The following is a 19,214-nucleotide window of genomic DNA, read 5'->3' as shown; positions in this document are numbered from 1 at the left end:
AGGCACATGCCACCATGCTTGACTAATTTCTTTTTTTTTTTTGTGAAGTCAGGGTTTCTCTGTGTTACCCAGGCTGGTCTTGAACTACTGGGCTCAAGTGATCTGCCCACCTCAGCCTCCCAAAGTGCTGGAATTACAAGCATCAGCCACTGCCCCTAGCCTTCTCCTAACTGTTGACATAGGTAGTAGTTGCATGAACATTCACTTTGTAATTATGTGTTTCAGGAATTCTCAGTCCTGTGTGAGCTCTTAATAAATAAAAAAGAAGCCAGGTGTGGTGGCTCACACCTGTAATCCTAGCACTTTGGGAGGCCGAGGCAGGCGGATCACGAAGTCAGGAGTTCGAGACTAGCCTAGCCAACATAGTGAAACCCCGTCTCTACTAAAAATACAAAAAATTAGCCGGGCGTGGTGGCAGGTGCCTGTAATCCTACCTACTCGGGAGGCTAAGGCAGGAGAATCTCTTGAACCTGGGAGGCGGAGGTTGCCATAAGCCGAGATCACGCCACTGCACTCCAGCCTGGGTGATGAGCAAGACTCCATCTCTAAATAAATACATACATACATACATATAAAAAAAAAAAATAATAAGAGGCCAGGTGCAGTGGCTCAATGCTTTGGAAAGTGGAGGCCAACGCTTGGAGAGACCAAAGCAGGAGAATGGCTTCAGCCCAGAAGTTTGAGATCAGCCTGGGCAATACTAGCGAGACACCATCTCTATAAAAATGCTTTAAAATTAGCCAGGTGTGGTGGTGCACACCTGTAATCCCAGCTACTCAAGAGGCTGAGGTGGGAGGATCACTTGAGCCCAGGAGGACAGTGCCGCAGTGAGCTATGATTTGCGCCACTGCATTCCGGCCTGGGTGACACAGTGAGACCTGGTCTCTGTAGATAAAGGAATGGATGAGTGAGGGGGGTCAAGGATCCTCACCCGGCTTCCATTTGGAGGGAGGAGTCTGGTTGGGTTCTTGCAAGGTTGGTGCCTAGGAAATGCTTGCCAGTTCTGGAGCCCAGACACTGTCCCTGGACATGAGACCAGGTCCTCTGCCTTAGGTTATCATTGGGAGCATCTTCGAGGTTATCTGGGCTGTCATAAAACCTGGCACATCCTTTGGAATCAGCGTGTTACGAGCCCTCAGGTTATTGCGTATTTTCAAAGTCACAAAGTAAGTCTTTGGGGTTCCTGGACATATTTGTACAACGGGTGGGGATGGGGGACATGGTGGGGCCGCCTCCAGAAAGTCGGGAAAGTGAGCCTCGTGCTTCGAGGGCTGACTCCGGGGCCCTGCCTCCCCCGCCTGGCCTGAGTCCTCGCCCGGCCTCTGTCGGCAGGTACTGGGCATCTCTCAGAAACCTGGTCGTCTCTCTCCTCAACTCCATGAAGTCCATCATCAGCCTGTTGTTCCTCCTTTTCCTGTTCATTGTCGTCTTCGCCCTTTTGGGAATGCAACTCTTCGGCGGCCAGTAAGTCCTTCACAGGAGTTCCAACTCCTGGTTCCCCGGGGTCAGGCTCAGGGCATCCAGAGGCCCACGTTCCCCTCCACCATGCAGGCTGCCTTCCTTGTAGCCCAGACACCTATTGTGGTCACCCAGATGAGCAGGGCCCTGGGTACCACTCAGGGTTTCCTGGGGACAGAGATGATGGAGGCATTCGTTTCCTTGGAGATGAGATACTGAGCCACGCCCTCAGAGCACCTGGGGTGGGGCCAACATGAAATGTCCGTGTCCTCCCTGCAGGTTTAATTTCGATGAAGGGACTCCTCCTACCAACTTCGATACTTTTCCAGCAGCAATAATGACGGTGTTTCAGGTACGGCCTCCACCTGGCCCCATGGGCCAACGCCTCTCAGTGTCACAGGTGAAAGTGCCTGCTCCACATCCAAGGGGCTTCCCTGAACTCCTCCTTCTCTACCTTGCCTTTTCATACCACTTTAACATACAGATTTTATGATTATCATTATTCAAATGTGGTGAGGTCAACAAATCAGGAGATGAATGTCACTGGAAAGAGTTTGTGGCTGGGCATAGTGGCTCACGCCTATAATCCTGGCACTTTGGCCAGGTGCGGTGGCTCACACCTGTAATCCCAACACTTTGGGAAGCCCACGTGGGCAGATCACTTGAGATCCGGAATTCGAGACCAGCCTGGCCAACATGGTGAAACCCCATCTCTACTAAAAATACAAAAATTAGCCGGGTGTGGTGTCACGTACCTGTAATCCCAGCTACTTGGGAGGCTGAGGCAGGAGAATTGCTTGAACCTGGGAGGCGGAGGTTGCAGTGAACCAAGATCGCGCCATTGCACTTCAGCCTGGGCAACAGAGTGAGACTCCATCTCTAAAAATAAATAAATAAATGAATAAATAAATAAATAAATAAATAAAACACTTTTGGGAGGTCAAGGTGGGAGGGCTACTTGAGGCCAGGAGTTTGAGACCAGTCTGGGCAACATAGTGAGACTCCGTCTCTACAAAAAAAAAAAAATTAATTAGCTGGGCATGGTGATGCATACCTCCTAGCTACTGGGGCAGCTGAAGTGGAAAGATCGCTTGAGCCCAGGAGGTTGAGGCTGCAGTGAGTTACGATCATACTGCTGCACTCCAGCCTGGGCGAGAGAGCAAAGCCCTGTCTCAAAAACAAAAAGAAAGTTTGCTATACTCGCAGATCCTCAGAGAAGGAGCACACCATGCAGGACCAAGCAGGGAAGCAACACAGTCAAGCAGGAAGAGAAGGAAAATGTGGGCAAGAGCCTTGATTGTGGTTTCCATGGGAAGGAATGGGTGAGGCAGAGTAAACAGCTTGAGAATGGCTAGTTTGGATCATTTCAGTGGGCCCTGGGGCAGAGGAGATGTTCCTACTTGTCTAGGACCTGACCTTGGGGTGTTAGGGCAGGTGGATAGTGTGGGGAAGGTAAAGGAAGTGGTTGGGATATGGGCTGGTTAGGATATTGTTTGGTTTGCATTTGAAAAGCCTGCTCAGGGCTAAATTGTTTACTACCTCTAGGGACTGGCTAGTGCTGGACAGGGCAGTCCCTCCAGAGTCAGCAAGACCCCAGATGCATCGGAATAAAGAAAATAAAATGCATGGCCAGGCCAGTGAGGTGATTCATGCCTGTAATCTCAGCACTTTGGGAGACCAAGGCGGGAGGATTGCTTGAGCCCAGGAGTTTGAGGCTGCAGTGAGCTCCAGCCTGGGCCACAGAGCAAGACCCTGTCTCTTAACAAAAAAAGGCAGAGAAACAAAACAAAAAAAAAAAAAAAAAAAAAAGGCTAATACACCCACCAAATCTGAAGATACCTTGGTCTCATATTCCAGGGTGATCAACTCAAAGCAACTTCTGCGCCCATGTGGGCACATTCCCTGAGGCTTGGAACTGGCCCAGCTGGGACCTTCAGAGCATCTCTGGTGGATTCTTTCTCTTTGGGGGACTGAGGTTGTATAGAAAATGTGACTTCACTCTCTCCTTCTCCTGGGGAGGTAGTTTCTAAATGAGACCCCTAGACAGGGAGTTGAAGAGGAAATCTTCCATGAATGGAAGTTCTGAGCCCTCACATAAGCAATTTTTTTTTTTTTTTTTTTTTTTTTTTTGAGACGGAGTCTTGCTCTGTTGCCAAGGCTGGAGTGCAGAGGCACGATCTCAGCTCACCAAAACCTCTGCCTCCTGGGTTCAAGCCATTCTCCTGCCTCAGCCTCCCCAGCAGCTGGGTCTACAGGTGCACGCCACCATGCCTGGCTAATTTTTGTATTTTTAATAGAGACAGGGTTTAACTATGTTGGCCAGGCTGGTCTCAAACTCCTGACCTCATGATCCGCCTGCCTTGACCTCCCAAAGTGGTGGGATTATAGGCATGAGCCACCGTGCCCAGCCCATAAGTGATTATTAATAGCACTGATCACTAGTCATGTATCTTTAGCTCAGAGGTTCTCACCCAAGGGCAAGTCTGTCCTCCAAGGACATGTAGCAATCTCTGCAAGCATTGTTGGTTGTCATAGCTAGGGAGGGGGTGCTACAGGCATCTGGTGGGTGGAGACTAGGAATGCTACTCAACATCCTACAATGCACAGGATGGCCCCAAATAGAATAGTCTGGCCCCAAATATCAGCAGTGCTGAGGCTTAGAAACCCTGTTTTAGCAGATTAATGTTTTGGGGGTTCTTTAACTATTACTCTATCCTCATGGAAATATGGATAGAAGGAAGGAAGTTGGATTTTTTTAAAGGAGCATGTAGGTGCTGTTTGAATATCCCCTTGGTTCTTTCAATATGCATCAGCAAAACTTCTATCTGTCAACACCTAATCCTTCACCTTGGTCTTTCTCTGGTCACCTGCTCTGCCCCCAAGGAACTGCAGTCCAGTAGTACTGTGAATTTTTTGCACCACACCCTAAAAGGAGCAGCGTTGGTGGATAAATACCCCAGCTCCCTCACCCTCAGGTGGGATGACCTCCAGAGCTCCCTAGCGAGACTGAGCCCCAGTTACCTACAGTGGAAACTCGCTTGATAACATATTGTTTATATTCCACCCTCTTTTCCCTTTCTCACTTCTCCTCTCCCCTACTGGTGGTTCCTGAGATCACCTCCCAGATAAACCACTTACACCTGAACCCTTGTTCCAGGGTCTGCCTCAGGCAGGGGGACCCCAAACATGTCCTTGTGCTACGTTTGTGCTATCCACATAGTAACTTATTTAATCATCACCATTACTACACGAGGAACACAGGTAAATATTAAAATCCTGTCTTAGTCTGCTCAGGCTGCTATAACAAAATACCGCAGACTGGGTGGCTTATACAGGAAACATTTATTCTCTCACAGTTCTAGAGGCCGGGAAGTCCAAGATCAAAGTGTTAGCAGGGTTAGTTCCTGGTGGGGTCTATCTTCCTAGCTTGCACATAGCCACCTTCTTGCTGTGTCCTCATATGTCAGAGAGAGAGAGAGTTCTGGTGTTTCTTCCTGTTCTTTTTTTTCTTTTCTTTTCTTTTTTTGAGACAAAAATCTCAAAAACAAAAAATCTATTTTTTTTTTAGGCAAATCACATTTTTTTTTTATCGCCCAGGCTGGAGTGCAGTGGCGCAATCGTAGCTCACAGCAGCCTCAAACTCCTAGGTTCAAATGATCCTTCCACTTCAGCCCATTGAGTAGCTGGGACTACAGATGTGCACCAGCTATTTTTTTTTTATTATTTTTTGTAAAGATGGGGTCTTGCTATATTGCCCAGGCTAATCTTGAACTCCTGGGCTCAAGTGATCCTCCCACCTCGGCCTCCCAAAGTACTGGGATTGCAGGCATGCGTCATGGCATGCGGTCTCTTCCTGTTCTTATAAGGGCACTAATACCATCATGAAGTCCCCCATGACCTCATCTAACCCTAGTTACCCCTTAAAGGCCTCATCTCCAAATACCATCCCATTATAGGTTAGGGCTTCAACACATGAATTTGGAAGGGAACACAATTTAGTCCATAGCAAATCCCCTTAATCACATCAGGTAAGACGGAGTGACAGGAGGGTTTGTGAGTCCTCCAGGGTTCCATTTTCCTAGAAGCCAGGCTAAGAGCCACTCAGTGCAGGAACAGCCCTTTCTACTCGCAAAGAAAGAGAAAAGCCAAGGAGAAGCCAACACGGAGTCTAGTCCCGCAAACCAGGCGGGATTGTTGAAGACCTCCTGGGCTTGGGGATGGAGTGGGTGGATGCCAGCTCCACAACTGCGTCTCCGAGGGGCCTGTGGCTGAGAGGGGGTTGGCTGTGTGTTTCTTCCTCCCCTTTCAGATCCTGACGGGCGAAGACTGGAACGAGGTCATGTACGACGGGATCAAGTCTCAGGGGGGCGTGCAGGGCGGCATGGTGTTCTCCATCTATTTCATTGTACTGACACTCTTCGGGAACTGTATCCTTCATGGAGGGAGAGATGGGGACAGGCCTGGACCTCTGGCAGAGGAGAGGTGGCAGGGGCTCAAGGGAGGGTACTAAGAGACCCAGATACCCAGGGCCCAAGTGGTGTCCCACCAATGGTTGCTTTTCCTGACTCAGACATTTGCAGACACCCTCCTGAATGTGTTCTTGGCCATCGCTGTGGACAATCTGGCCAACGCCCAGGAGCTCACCAAGGTGGAGGGGGTGGGAGAATGTTTCTCTGGCAAAGTTACCACCTACCCATGGCAGATCAGGACGGGAGTAGGGGGTGGGGGCGCGGGAACGGGGTCACAACTTTTGCCGGGGATGCACTGTGCAAAGAGAAGGCGCCCCTCCCCCCACTCCCAGAAACAGACTGTCCCTCATCAAACAAATTCTACAGCCAAGAGGGTGGGAAGGGGGAAGGCAGTGAGGTCGCTGCAGGAAACAGATGGCAAACTCAACCAAAAGGCCGTTTACAGGGAGTAAGCAGGGTTTCCAAGGAATGGTGTCACCCCCAGCTAGTGGATGGGAGCGGGAGTGCTGTTATGGGGACCCAATCAGAGTTGGGGCCAAGGAAAAAGGGCTGCCACCAGCCCCGGGACCTTAGAGGACCCAGAACCATGGCAAGGCACAGATGGAATGGCCAATAAATGTCCCCACCTTCTCTCTTCCTCTGGCTTCCCGCTGGAGCCTCCCCTTAGCCAAACCTAGCATGTTAAGAGCTAGCCTCGGTCCAGCCTAAGCCCCTCCCCAAGGACCCTATTAAGTTAAGATTACATGTAACAGGTACAGGGTCTTCCTCTCAGCCCCGGGGTCTCCCTCAGCGTTCCAGCCCCACCTCCAGTGCCTCGAGGTGTTCAGGACATGTTTGTGAAATTGAACCAAACTAAGCAGACGGTTGCCAACGCTCCATCTGCCGGCCCTGGCAGGAGGGAGAGAGAGTTTCCCGGCCCCAGCTCCCGCTGGAGGGAAACGGAAGTCTCTGCCATCCCAAGCACACGGCCACGAGCCTGGCCACCGTGGAGCCGGCTGGCATGGCTGAGCCGAGGGCTGATCCAGCCATGAGCTCATCCAAGTTCCAAGTGTCCATCCTCAGGGGCTGGTGCAGGAGGGTAGGAGACGGGGAGGGAGAAAGGCCAGCTCATTTATCTCCTGGGAGGTGTGGACATTCCTCTCCAGACCCACATTCTTTCTTTCATTGATCCTACAAGCATTTCTTGGTCGTTTAATATGTGTTTTTAATCCTATTCAATCATCATGGAAATCTTAGGAGGCAAGCTCTCTGAGCCCCATTTTATGGATTTCATCATTCAGTAAGCACTTAATGAGCACCTACTGTGTGACCAAGACCCTAGTCTAGGACTTAGGGAATAAGTAGTGAACCAAAAAAGGTAAAAATCCCTGCCTTCGTGGAGCAGGGATTCAAGAGGGGAGACACACAAGAAACAAGATAAATTTGTAAACATACGTAGCTTGTCAGTTGGTGATAAACACGACAGAGAAAAATTCAGTAGGGAAAGTCGGGGAGAGTTGGAATTTTAGATGAGATATGTTTCGCCCAGAGAGGTTGAGAGACTTGCCCAAGGCCACACAGCAGTAAGTTGTGGACCTGGGATTTGAACCCAGGCTGTCTGGGTCTGCAGCTTGTGCTCTTAACTGCTGTGTACCAGTTGCTTGAATTTGAGCATGTTTCATGCTCACTTGGGAACCTGTGGGAAATGCAGATTCCAGAGCCCAGCCCTGGTTCTATAGATTCTTTGGCGGAGTCTGGGGATCTGCATTTTAGGTGTTTCTGAGGCAGATGGTCCAGAGACCTGGCTCTGAAAAATGCTGGGAATGGTGCCAGGAGAGGTGGGGGTGGCCCTATGAGAGCAGGGTGGCCAGCCAGATCCCATCTCCGTGTTGTCTCTGACAGTGTCCTGATCTGACCATTTCCAAGGTGGTAAGGTTGCTCCCCGTTCCAGTAATTCGGAGCACAGCGGGAGAGCTGTCCTGCAATGCCATGACTTTTCTTATGGGCGGGTTCATTTCTGGCCGTTTCTTTCTCGTTGCTTTTTCTTTGCTTTTTCTTTGTTGGCTTTTCTGTTTTACGAATGAGGCCCTGCATGAAGGCTGAAGAAGGATTTAAAGTCCAAAAACGTCCTTTTCTGTATGTATTTTTAAAACATCTTCCCCCATTCTCCTCCTCTCTGAACCTAACCACCAGTGAGCAGCAGCACCCTGGGCAGTTGGCTGTAGCCCAAGTGCCCTGCTCTCCTCTCCCCACCGCCTTCTTGTCGTGGGGGCTGGGAATATAAATTCCTCTCCTGATTCTCTTTCTGGGGGCTGTTGACAGTGCATGGCATGGGCCATCAGATGCCAGGCTCTTCTGTGTGTGAGGCTAGCTGGTGTTTGTTGAACGTTGGTTCAGAGAGTTCACATGGCTCAGAAAGCCTAGTGAGAGGAAAATCCTTGCGTTGCTTTCCAGCTCATTAAGACAGGATGCAGGGGCCAGGCACAGTGGCTCATGCCTGTAATCCCAGCACTTTGGGAGGCTGAAGTGGGAGGATCATTTGAGGCCAGAAGTTCAAGACCAGCCTGGGCAACATAGTGAGACCCTGTCTCTCCAAAAAGAAAAAAAAAAAATTAAATTTATCTGGGCATAGTGGCGTGCATCTGTAGTCCCAGTTGCTTGGGAGGCTGAGGTGGGAGGATTGCTTAGGTCCAGGAGTTCAAGGTTACAGTGAGCTATGATTGTGCCATTGCACTCCAGGATGGGCAACCAGGGGAGACTCTGTCTCTGAAAACAAACAAGCAAAAGAAAAAAGAAAGAAAAAAAAAAAAAAAACCGACTGCAGGAGAGTCTTCATTGTAGGAAGAGAAGCGACATTTTCATTTTTTGTCATCTGGTTGTGTGTGAAGATAGGCTTCATAATGAGTTAGATGTCAAGCTTATACATAGAGGGGATAGCAGTACACTTAACCAATAGCAGGTACCCATTCCAATTGGGGAGCCTTGGTTCCGATTGGTCGATACTCAAGCCAAACCTATTTTTAAATATTTCAAATGTTGCCCCTGGTCAGCAACAGGGTCAGAAGTGAGTCCCCAAGGCCTAGTTCATGTTTTGTGAACAAAGATTCCATGTGCCTTTTAGGACGAGCAAGAGGAGGAAGAAGCAGCCAACCAGAAACTTGCCCTACAGAAAGCCAAGGAGGTGGCAGAAGTGAGTCCTCTGTCCGCGGCCAACATGTCCATAGCTATGTAAGTGCCCCTAATCCCTGGGATGCTCCCCCGGCTCCTCAACCTCCACGCTATCCCAGGCACAGATTTGGGAAGCGTTGGGGGTGGTCCTTGACAGAAATGAGCTTTAGGAAGAGACACTTCTTGTCCTTCCACCCACTTTTACTCAATAAATATTTAATTAGCAGCTATTATGTACCCAGCACTGTTCTAACTTCTGGGTATACAGCATTAACAAGGAGAAAAAAAAAATCCTACCTGTGTGTAGCCATTCTAGCAAGGGAAGGAGTCAATAAACTAGATAAATAAGTAAATTATATATTGTGTTAGATGGTGATGGAACTACAGAGAAAGTAGGGGACGGAAATAGAAAATACTGGAAGTGGCCGGGCGCGGTGGCTCAAGCCTGTAATCCCAGCACTTTGGGAGGCCAAGATGGGTGGATCACAAGGTCAAGAGATCGAGACCATCCTGGCTAACACGGTGAACCCCCGTCTCTACTAAAAAAATACAAAATACTAGCCGGGCGAGGTGGCGGGCGCCTGTAGTCCCAGCTACTCAGGAGGCTGAGGCAGGAGAATGGTGTAAACCCGGGAGGCGGAGCTTGCAGTGAGCTGAGATCTGGGCACTGCGCTCCAGCCTGGGTGACAGAGCGAGACTCCGTCTTAAAAAAAAAAAAAAAGAAAATGCTGGAAGTGAAGACAGTTGTGATTTTAAACAAAGTTGTCAGGGAAGGCATCACCTAGAATAGGGGTCACCAGTCCCTGGGCTGTGGACTGGGACCAGTCCAAGACCTATTAGGAATGGGGCCGCACAGCAGGAGGTGAACAGTGGGCAGGCAAGCATTAGTGCCTGAGCTCCACCTGCTGTCAGATCAGCAGGCGGCATTAGATTCTCATAGGAACACAAACAGTATTGAGAACTGTGCATCTGAGGGATCTAGGTTGTGGGCCCCCTTTAAGAATCTAATGCCTGAGGATCTCAGGTGAAACCGTTTCATCCCCAAACCACCCCCCACACCTGGGTCTGTGGAAAAACTGTCTTCCACAAAACTGGCCCCCGGTGCCAAAAGGCTTGAGGACTATTCATCTAGAAGGTTACATGGCCTGAAGGAGGTGAAGGAGGAGCCATTGGGGGGCCTGGGGAAGAGTATCCCAGGCAGAGGGAACAGCATAGGCAACGGCCCTGAGTCAGGAACATGCCTGATGTGAAGGAGGCCTGTGTGACTGGAATCGAATAGTAAGTGTGAGGAGGTGAGGGCAAGGAGGTGACAGGCAGATTACACAGGGCCTTCTGGGTCAGGGGGAGGGCTTGGGCTTTTGCTTCTAGTCAGGTGGGAGCCATGGAGGGTTCTTGAGCAGAGGAGGCTGGGCCCTGACGCAGGTGCTCACAGGCTCCTTCTAGCATCCAGTGGGGAGTAGAGGGTGGAGAGCAGGAGTAGGAGGCTGAGATGTGGGTTGGTTAGCCTGGGCCATCCATCCAAGCTACAGTGCCTACCAACGCTCTTAAGTCCTGTAATCACCCCACTGCAGGAAAGAGCAACAGAAGAATCAAAAGCCAGCCAAGTCTGTGTGGGAGCAGCGGACCAGTGAGATGCGAAAGCAGAACTTGCTGGCCAGCCGGGAGGCGCTGTACAACGAAATGGACCCGGACGAGCGCTGGAAGGCTGCCTACACCCGGCACCTGCGGCCTGACATGAAGACGCACTTGGACCGGCCGCTGGTGGTGGACCCGCAGGAGAACCGCAACAACAACACCAACAAGAGCCGGGCGGCTGAGCCCACCGTGGACCAGCGCCTCGGCCAGCAGCGCGCTGAGGACTTCCTCAGGAAACAGGCCCGCTACCACGATCGGGCCCGGGACCCCAGCGGCTCGGCGGGCCTGGACGCACGGAGGCCCTGGGCCGGCAGCCAGGAGGCCGAGCTGAGCCGGGAGGGACCCTACGGCCGCGAGTCGGACCACCACACCCGGGAGGGCAGCCTGGAGCAGCCCGGGTTCTGGGAGGGCGAGGCCGAGCGAGGCAAGGCCGGGGACCCCCACCGGAGGCACGTGCACCGGCAGGGGGGCAGCAGGGAGAGCCGCAGCGGGTCCCCGCGCACGGGCGCGGACGGGGAGCCCCGACGGCATCGCGGCCACCGCAGGCCCGGGGAGGAGGGCCCGGAGGACAAGGCGGAGCGGAGGGCGCGGCACCGCGAAGGCAGCCGGCCAGCCCGGGGCGGCGAGGGCGAGGGCGAGGGCCCCGACGGCGGCGAGCGCAGAAGGCGGCACCGGCACGGCGCTCCGGCAACGTACGAGGGGGACCCGCGGAGGGAGGACAAGGAGAGGAGGCATCGGAGGAGGAAGTAAGTGGAGGCGACCTGGAATCCGGAGAATGACAGTAACGATAATGGCAACAGCCAAAGTAGCACGTGCTGTGTTTTTTTTTTTTATATAAATGTGTTGTAAAATGCTGTATTTGGCTAGGCGCAGTGGCTCAGGCCTGCAATTCCAGCACTTTGGGAGGCCGAGGCGGGTGGATCATTGAGGTCAGGAGTTCAAGACCAGCCTGGCCAAGATGGTGAAACCCCATCTCTACTAAAAATACAAAAATTAGCCGGGCATGGTGGTGGATGCCTGTAGTCCCAGCTACTCGGGAGGCTGAGGCAGGAGAATCGCTTGAATCCCGGGGGGGTGGAGGTTGCAATGAGCCGAGATCACACCACTGCACTCCAGCCTGGGCGACAGAGTGAGACTCCGTATCAAAAAAAAACAAATGTGCTGTATTTGGCCAGGAGCAGTGGCTCACACCTGTAATCCCAGCACTTTGAGAGGCCGAGGCGGGCAGATCACTTGAGCACATGAGGTCAGGAGTTGGCAAACAGGCTGGCCAGCATGGTGAAACCCCGTCTCTACTAAAAATACAAAAATTGGTGGTGCCCACCTGTATTCCCACTACTCAGGAGGCTGAGGCAGGAGAATTGCTTGAACCTGGGAGGTGGAAGTTGCAGTGAGCTGAGATCGTGCCATCACATTCCAGCCTGGGCGACAGAGCAAGACCCTGTCAAAAAAAAAAAGAAAAAATGCTGTACTTTTTGTTTTTTTGATACAAGGTCTCGCCTTGTTGCCCAGACTGGAGTGCAGTGACACAGTCATAGCTCACTGCAGCCTCTACCTCCCGGGCTCAAGCCATCCTACTGCCTCAGCCTCACAAGTAGCTGGAACCACAGGAATGTGCCACCATGCCTGGCTAATTTTTGTAGAGACAGTGTTTTGTAGAGACAGGGTTTCACTGTGTTTCCCAGGCTGGTCTCAAACACCTGAACTCAAGCATTCTGCCTGCCTTAGCCTCCTTAAAGTGCTGGGACTACAGGTTTGAGCCACCGCACCCAGCCTAATTTTTTTACCTTTAGTAGAAACAAGATCTGGCTATGTTGCCGAGGTAGGTCTCCAACTCCTGGCCTCAAGCAATCCTCCCACCTCAGTCTCCCAAAGTGTTTGGATTAGAGGCTTCACAGATGGGGAAACAGAGATTGAGTGAGCTCCTCAAGGTCATGCATCTAACCAGTGTCCTTGAACCCAGGCTATCTGGCACCAGAGGCCTTGAACATTTCAGGGAAACTATTAAGAGAAGCCCCACTGTCGTCCAGAATGATATCGTCTTCCATGTCCTTGCTGTGTGACTTCTGGAAAGTGACTTCATATCTTTGGACCTCACGTAACGGAAATAGTGGGATCTAATTGGGTCGTTGCCAGGATTGAATGAAGTCATGTATGCAAAGGGCCTGGAAGAACAGTTGACACATAATAAGTGCTCAGTAAATTTAGACCATTGTTTGCCATTTTCAGCCAACTGTCTTTACCTAATGTTATTCTTCGGAAGTTTGAAAAGCCACTCTGTTGGGAGGTCAAGGCAGGAGGATCACTTGATACCAGGAGTTGGAGACCAGTCTGGGCAATAGAGGCAGACCCCATGTCTATAAAATATAAAAAATTAAACAGATGTGGTGGCATGTACCTGTAGTCCCAGCTACTTGGGAGGCTGAGGCAGGAGGGTCACTGGACCCAGGATTTCTAGGCTGTGATGAGTTATGATCGCACCACTGCAGTCCAGCCTGGGCGACAGAGCAAGGCCTTGTCTCAAAAAAAAAATAAAAAAGAAAGAAAAAGAAAAGCCACTCTGGGCCCTAAGAATTAAAGGGGGAGCAGAGTTTCAAAGTTTTGGATGCAGCGGGATGTGGTGGCTCATGCTTGTAGTCCCAGCACTTTGGGAGGTCAAGGTGGGAGGATCCGCTTGAGCCTGGGAGTTCAACACCAGCCTGCACAACATAATGAGACCTCATCTTTTAAAAATAAATAAAAGCGGACTGGGCGCGGGCACCGTGACTCACGCCTGTAATCCCAGCACTTTGGGAGGCCGAAGCGGGTGGATCACGAGGTCAGGAGATTGAGACCATCCTGGCTAACAAGGTGAAACCCCGTCTCTATAAAAATACAAAAAATTAGCCAGGCATGGTGGTGGGCGCCTGTAGTCCCAGCTACACGGGAGGCTGAGGCGGGAGAATGGTGTGAACCCGGGAGGCGGAGCTTGCAGTGAGCTGAGATCCGGCCACTGCACTCCAGCCTGGGTGACAGAGCAAGACTTTGTCTCCAAAAAAAAAAAAAAAAAAAAAAAAGGTGTTCCACAATGTTGAACACCTCTTGGTAAAGTTCCATATACAGAAGAGTCTAGTCTTTCTTCTATTTATTTAGTAGTTGCATTGCAGGAAAATGCAGTGTATATTAAAAACATGCAAAAAATATGTCATATTCTTATGTAAAACAGAGTTAGGTTTAAACTAAAGGCACAGGATCAGGTGCAGTGGCTCCCACCTGTAATCTCAGTGCATTAGGAGGCTGAGGAAGGAAAATCAATTGAGGCCAGAAGTTCGAGACCAACCTGGGCAACATAAGGAGACCTCCATGTTTACAAAAGAATTTTTTTTAATTAGCCAGGTGTGGCGGCAGGTGCCTGTAGTTCTAGCTACTTGGAAGGCTGAAGCAGGAGGATTGCTTGAGCCCAGGAGTTCAAGATTACAGTGAGCTATGATTATGCTATTGCATTCCAACCTGAGCAACAGAACAAGTCCTTGTCTCAAAAAATAAAATAAAAAGGCCAGGCGCGGTGGCTCACGCCTGTAATCCCAGCACTTTGGGAGGCCGAGGCGGGCGGATCACGAGGTCAGGAGATCAAAACCATCCTGGCTAACACGGTGAAACCCCGTCTCTACTAAAAATACAAAAAAATTAGCCGGGTGTGGTCGCAGATGCCTGTAGTCCCAGCTGCTGGGGAGGCTGAGGCAGGAGAATGGCGTGAACCCGGGAGGCGGAGTTTGCAGTGAGCCGAGATCGCACCAGTGCGCTCCAGCCTGGGTGACAGAGCAAGACTCCGTCTCTAAATAAATAAATAAACAGAAAAAGAAAGAAGCCCAAACAAACTAAAAGCACAGGTAATTACAAGCAAGATTTTTCAACTCTTTGAGGGACATTAGAAAGTCATGAAGGGGAGCCGGGCGCGGTGGCTCAAGCCTGTAATCCCAGCACTTTGGGAGGCTGAGACGGGCGGATCACGAGGTCAGGAGATCGAGACCATCCTGGCTAACACGGTGAAACCCCGTCTCTACTAAGAAATACAAAAAACTAGCCGGGCGAGGTGGCGGGCGCCTGTAGTCCCAGCTACTCGGGAGGCTGAGGCCGGAGAATGGCGTGAACCCGGGAGGCGGAGCTTGCAGTGAGCTGAGATCCGGCCACCGCACTCCAGCCTGGGCTACAGAGCGAGACTCCGTCTCAAAAAAAAAAAAAAAAAAGTCATGAAGGGGAAAAGATAAGCCTTTCCCATATGGGACTGTCCTGTACGTGGTAGGGTATTTAGTATAACTGCCTACCATTCTCTAAGTGCCTACGGTGCCCCTCAATCATTATGTTATTGGGTTTCCACATAGTTCTATAACACCTTCCTGAACGCCATTGTTCTAGGTCATTCTTTCACTTCAGTCTTCTCCTATGGGTTTATGCATTCATTCATTTAGTATTTACTAAGTGCCTATTATATTCTAAGCTCTTGCTGTGAGTTCAGTCATGTAACTACAGGTGAAGTGGTCTGAGGCATTCTGAGAAATATGATCAAGAAACTGCTCCCAGGGTCTCAGGGCAGGTTTTCAGAGGAGCAATCTGAGAAGGGAGTAGAGTGTTTCAGTCTAACAACAGCATGTGCAAAGGCCCTGGGGTGGACCAGAAGGAGGCCAGTTTGCAGGACATGAATAGTGACAAGAAAGTGACGGACAAAGAAATTGAAGGTGCATTGATGAGACTCTGAGGCTGTCAGTCACTCATGGGAATGAGAGGTCAAAAAGGGAGTTTAGGCCGGGCGCGGTGGCTCACGCCTGTAATCCCAGCACTTTGGGAGGCCAAGGTGGCTGGATCACAAGGTCAGGAGATCAAGACCATCCTGGCTAACACGGTGGAACCCCGTCTCTACTAAAAATGCAAAAAATTAGCCGGGCGTGGCGGCGGGCGCCTGTAGTCCCAGCTACTCGGGAGGCTGAGGCAGGAGAATGGTGTGAACCCTGGAGGCAGAGCTTGCAGTGAGCCGAGATCGTGCCACTGCACTCCAGCCTGGGCAACAGAGCAAGACTCCGTCTCAAAAAAAAAAAGGGGGAGTTTAGGTGGAATAAAGTGTTTACCACAGCAGTCTATATATAGTAAAGACCAATGAAGAGCCAGGTACAGGCTAGTGTGATGGTTTGTGCCTGTAATCCCAGCACTTTGGGAGGCCGAAGCAGGTGGATCACCTGAGGTCAGGGGTTCAGGACCAGCCTGGCCAACATAGTGAAACCCTGTCTCTACTAAAAACACAAAAAATTAGCCAGGCTTGGTGGCGGACGCCTGTAATCCCGGCTACTCAGGAGGCTGAGGCACAAGAATCGTCCCAGGAGGTGGAGGTTGTAGTGAGCTGAGATCACACCACTGCACTCCAGCCTGGGCAACAGAACAAGACTCTGTCTCCAAAAAAAAGAAAAAAAAGCCAGGTACAGTGGTATGCACCTGTAATCCCAGCTACCCAGGAGGCTGAAGCAAAGGATTGCTTGAGCCCAGGAGTTCAAGACCAACCTGGGCATTTAGAGAATGGGAGGCTGGTATATTAAATACCCTACCATGTACAAGACAGTCTCATACGGAAAAGAATTATCCTTTCCTCTTCATGACTTTCTAATGCTCCTCACACAGGTGAAAAATCTTGCTTGTAATTATCTGTGCCTTTAGTTTGTTGGTTTATTTAGGGGTTTTTTTTTGAGTCAGGGTCTTGCTCTGTTGCCCAGGTTGGACTGCAGTGGCATTGCTCATTTTAGAGATGAGCAAGACCTCATTTCTAAAAAAAAAGAAAGACCACTGATTATTAATTACTCTTGCTATTGTTACTAATATTACTATTATTATCAGCCTTATGAACAGATCCAGTATTATTGAAGGAGGCAGAGTGACAGGGACAGAATGTCTCTCACTAACAATATGCCAGAGTTTTTGAAAGACAACAGTAAACATTGGAGATTACAAAAGCAACAAAGCCTAGTTGTGAAAGGCAAGGACTTTGGGGCAGGCAGTCACATTCCTGCCCTATCACTTCCAGGCTGTGTGACTTTCAGAATTTCACTCCTCCTCTCTGGGCCTCCATTTCCTCGTCTCTAAAATGGGGATAAGACTAGTAGCTACCTCCTACTCTGGGTACAAGATTTAACTGAGTTAGTACGTGTAAAATGCTTTGAGTAGTTCCTGGCTTATAACAAGAGCTCAATAAATGTTAGCAATTGTTTTGTAGAGTTTTGGGGTCTCACTACATTGCCCTGGCTGGTGTCAAACTCCTGGCCTCAAGAAATTCTCCCACTTTGGCCTCCCAAAGTGCTGGATTTACAGGCATGAGATACTGTGCCTGACCATGTTAGCTATTATTAATATGAATATTATTAAGTACTCAGTGAATGCTATTTTTAGCAGTAGTAGTAAGCACTCAATAAGTGTCAGCTAATACTGTTATTAATAGTCTCATCAATAAACATAAAAAAAAATAAGGACCCAGCTTGCCCAAATCCCACAGATGGTTCCTGCTCCCTCTCTTCTTCAGAGGAAGAAAATATCTCCCCACTTTCACCCCCAAAGCCTCAGCTGGCCAGACCCCCATTCTGAACTAGGGGAGCACTGCTAACTCCATTATGAATAGACACGTCAAACAACCCGGCCGGGAGAAGCATTATTCGTTTGGCTGATAAAGAGGTTCTAAGGCTCTTTGGAAATAAAACTTCATGAAGATTCATGCACTTTAAGAGGAAAAAAAAAAAAATCCAAGATCAGTCATTCATCTGCTTTAAAAAAAAGTGGCAAAGATAAAACCTTATTTGAGAATATAAAATAATAAAAAGACATTTTAGTTCTCTGTTGTGGCAAAGCCAGTGGCCTTCCGAGGTCTGCCTTGTGCATGTTTCCTCTTTAGCCGTTCCTTGAGGCTTTTTGCAAACGTACCCTGTGTTTTTCATTCTTCAGCGTATTGATAATTTTTTTTTTTTTTTTTGAGAGAGAGAGTCTCACTCTGTCACCCAGGCTGGAGTGCAGTGGCGCGATCTCTGCTCACTGCAAGCTCCACCTCCCAGATTCACTCCATTCTCCTGCCTCAGCCTCCCGAGTAGCTGGGACTACAGGTGCCCGCCACCATGCCTGGCTAATTTTTTTTTTTTTTTGTATTTTTTTTAGTAGAGACTGGGTTTCACTGTGTTAGCCAGGATGGTCTCCATCTCCTGACCTCGTGATCCACCCACTTCTGTCTCCCAAAGTGCTGGGATTACAGGCGTGAGCCACCGTGCCCAGCCACATACTGATTTTTTTTTTTTTTTTTTTTTTGAGATACGGTCTCGCTTTGTCACCCAGGCCCCAGAGTACAGTGGTGCAATTACGGCTCACTGCAGCCTCGACTTCCTGGACTCAGGTGATTCTCCCCCCTTAGCCTCCCGAGTAGTTGGGAACTACAGGCGTGCACGACCATGCCTCGCTAATCTTTTGTATTTTTTGTATTTTTTGTTTTGCCATGTTGCCAAGGCTGGTCTCCAACTCCTGGGCTCAAGCGATCCTCCCCCCTCAGCCTCCCAAAGTGCTGGGATTACAGGAGTGAGCTACTCTGCCAGGCCGATTATATTTTTTTTCCTTTTTATTCACTTTGTCTTCTCCTCATTCCTACCTTCATCTGTCTTTCAGTGGCCCACTCCAGTGAAAAGTGGACTGACGCACATTCTATTTCATATAATTCAATGGCTGCTGGCCCCAGATCCTCCATACCAGGTGGCCGAGCCCAGTGGCCCTGCAGGGTGGACAAAATGAGGGTGGAACTTTCCCAGACTCTCAGTAAAAATCTGTGGAGGACAGAGCATCTGCCTCTCCCTTGAAGCCAGGCAGTGCCTCCTCCCAGGCCTATCTGGGTGCAAAGGGAACTTTTGCCAAGAGCTGCTCCACTGTAGAATTCTTGTCTCTGCTGTTCGCATCCTAATTCCATCTGCATCTGTCACCATGACAACCCACTCCCCAAAAAGAACAGCAAGAGAGATGCTGGACTTTTGACCTCCACAGTTTATCTTGCATGGGGGCAGGGGGTGGTTAATTCTTTAGCACTCTAATTCTTACGGCACCCCCAATGGGCCCTAGTTTTTTGTTTGTTTGTTTGTTTGTTTAGAAACAGAGTCTTGCTCTGTTACCCAGGCTGGAGTGGAGTGGTACAATCGTAGCTCACCGTAGCCTCGAACTCCTGGACTCAATTGATCTTCCCACCTCAGCCTCCCAAGTAGCTGGAACTGCAGCCTCATGCAACCACGTCCAGCTGATTTTTTTTTTTTTCCTTAGAGATGGGGTCTCACTATGTTGCCCAGACTGATCTCAAACTCCTGGGCTCAAGCAATCTTCCTTCCTCAGCCTCCCAAAGTGCTAGGATTACAGGCGTGAGCCACAGTACCAAGCTGCCTGATTAAAGCATTGAACACCAGAGAGCCCAGCTCAGCTGTTTTCCAGCTGGGTAACACTGGGCAAATGACTTTGCCTCTCTGAACCTCA

The 19,214-nt window shown here is 50.0% G+C and overlaps 1 protein-coding gene across 22 annotated transcripts in view; it reads left to right on the top strand.

Annotated features, from left to right (window-relative positions):
* The window catches only part of CACNA1A (calcium voltage-gated channel subunit alpha1 A), a 432,044-nt gene that overhangs the window by 320,617 nt on the left and 92,213 nt on the right, over positions 1 to 19,214 (top strand). For 21 of the 22 annotated variants that reach the window (XR_012428445.1, XM_045380278.2, XM_074026050.1 and 18 more), the window contains 7 exons: positions 1,054 to 1,166; positions 1,333 to 1,464; positions 1,738 to 1,810; positions 5,768 to 5,885; positions 6,039 to 6,106; positions 9,028 to 9,134; positions 10,646 to 11,455. Coding sequence is in view for 21 of the 22 variants with exons in the window: in XM_045380278.2 (XP_045236213.2) it covers positions 1,054 to 1,166; positions 1,333 to 1,464; positions 1,738 to 1,810; positions 5,768 to 5,885; positions 6,039 to 6,106; positions 9,028 to 9,134; positions 10,646 to 11,455 (1,421 nt within the window). In the remaining variant the exon portion in view is untranslated. The remainder of the gene's footprint in view (positions 1 to 1,053; positions 1,167 to 1,332; positions 1,465 to 1,737; positions 1,811 to 5,767; positions 5,886 to 6,038; positions 6,107 to 9,027; positions 9,135 to 10,645; positions 11,456 to 19,214) is intronic. The other variant, XM_074026056.1, reaches the window with a different exon arrangement.

This window comes from Macaca fascicularis, chromosome 19 (assembly GCF_037993035.2).
Source record: "Macaca fascicularis isolate 582-1 chromosome 19, T2T-MFA8v1.1".
NCBI classification, from domain to species: Eukaryota; Metazoa; Chordata; class Mammalia; order Primates; family Cercopithecidae; genus Macaca; species Macaca fascicularis.
This window is presented reverse-complemented; position numbering and strand designations above follow the sequence as displayed.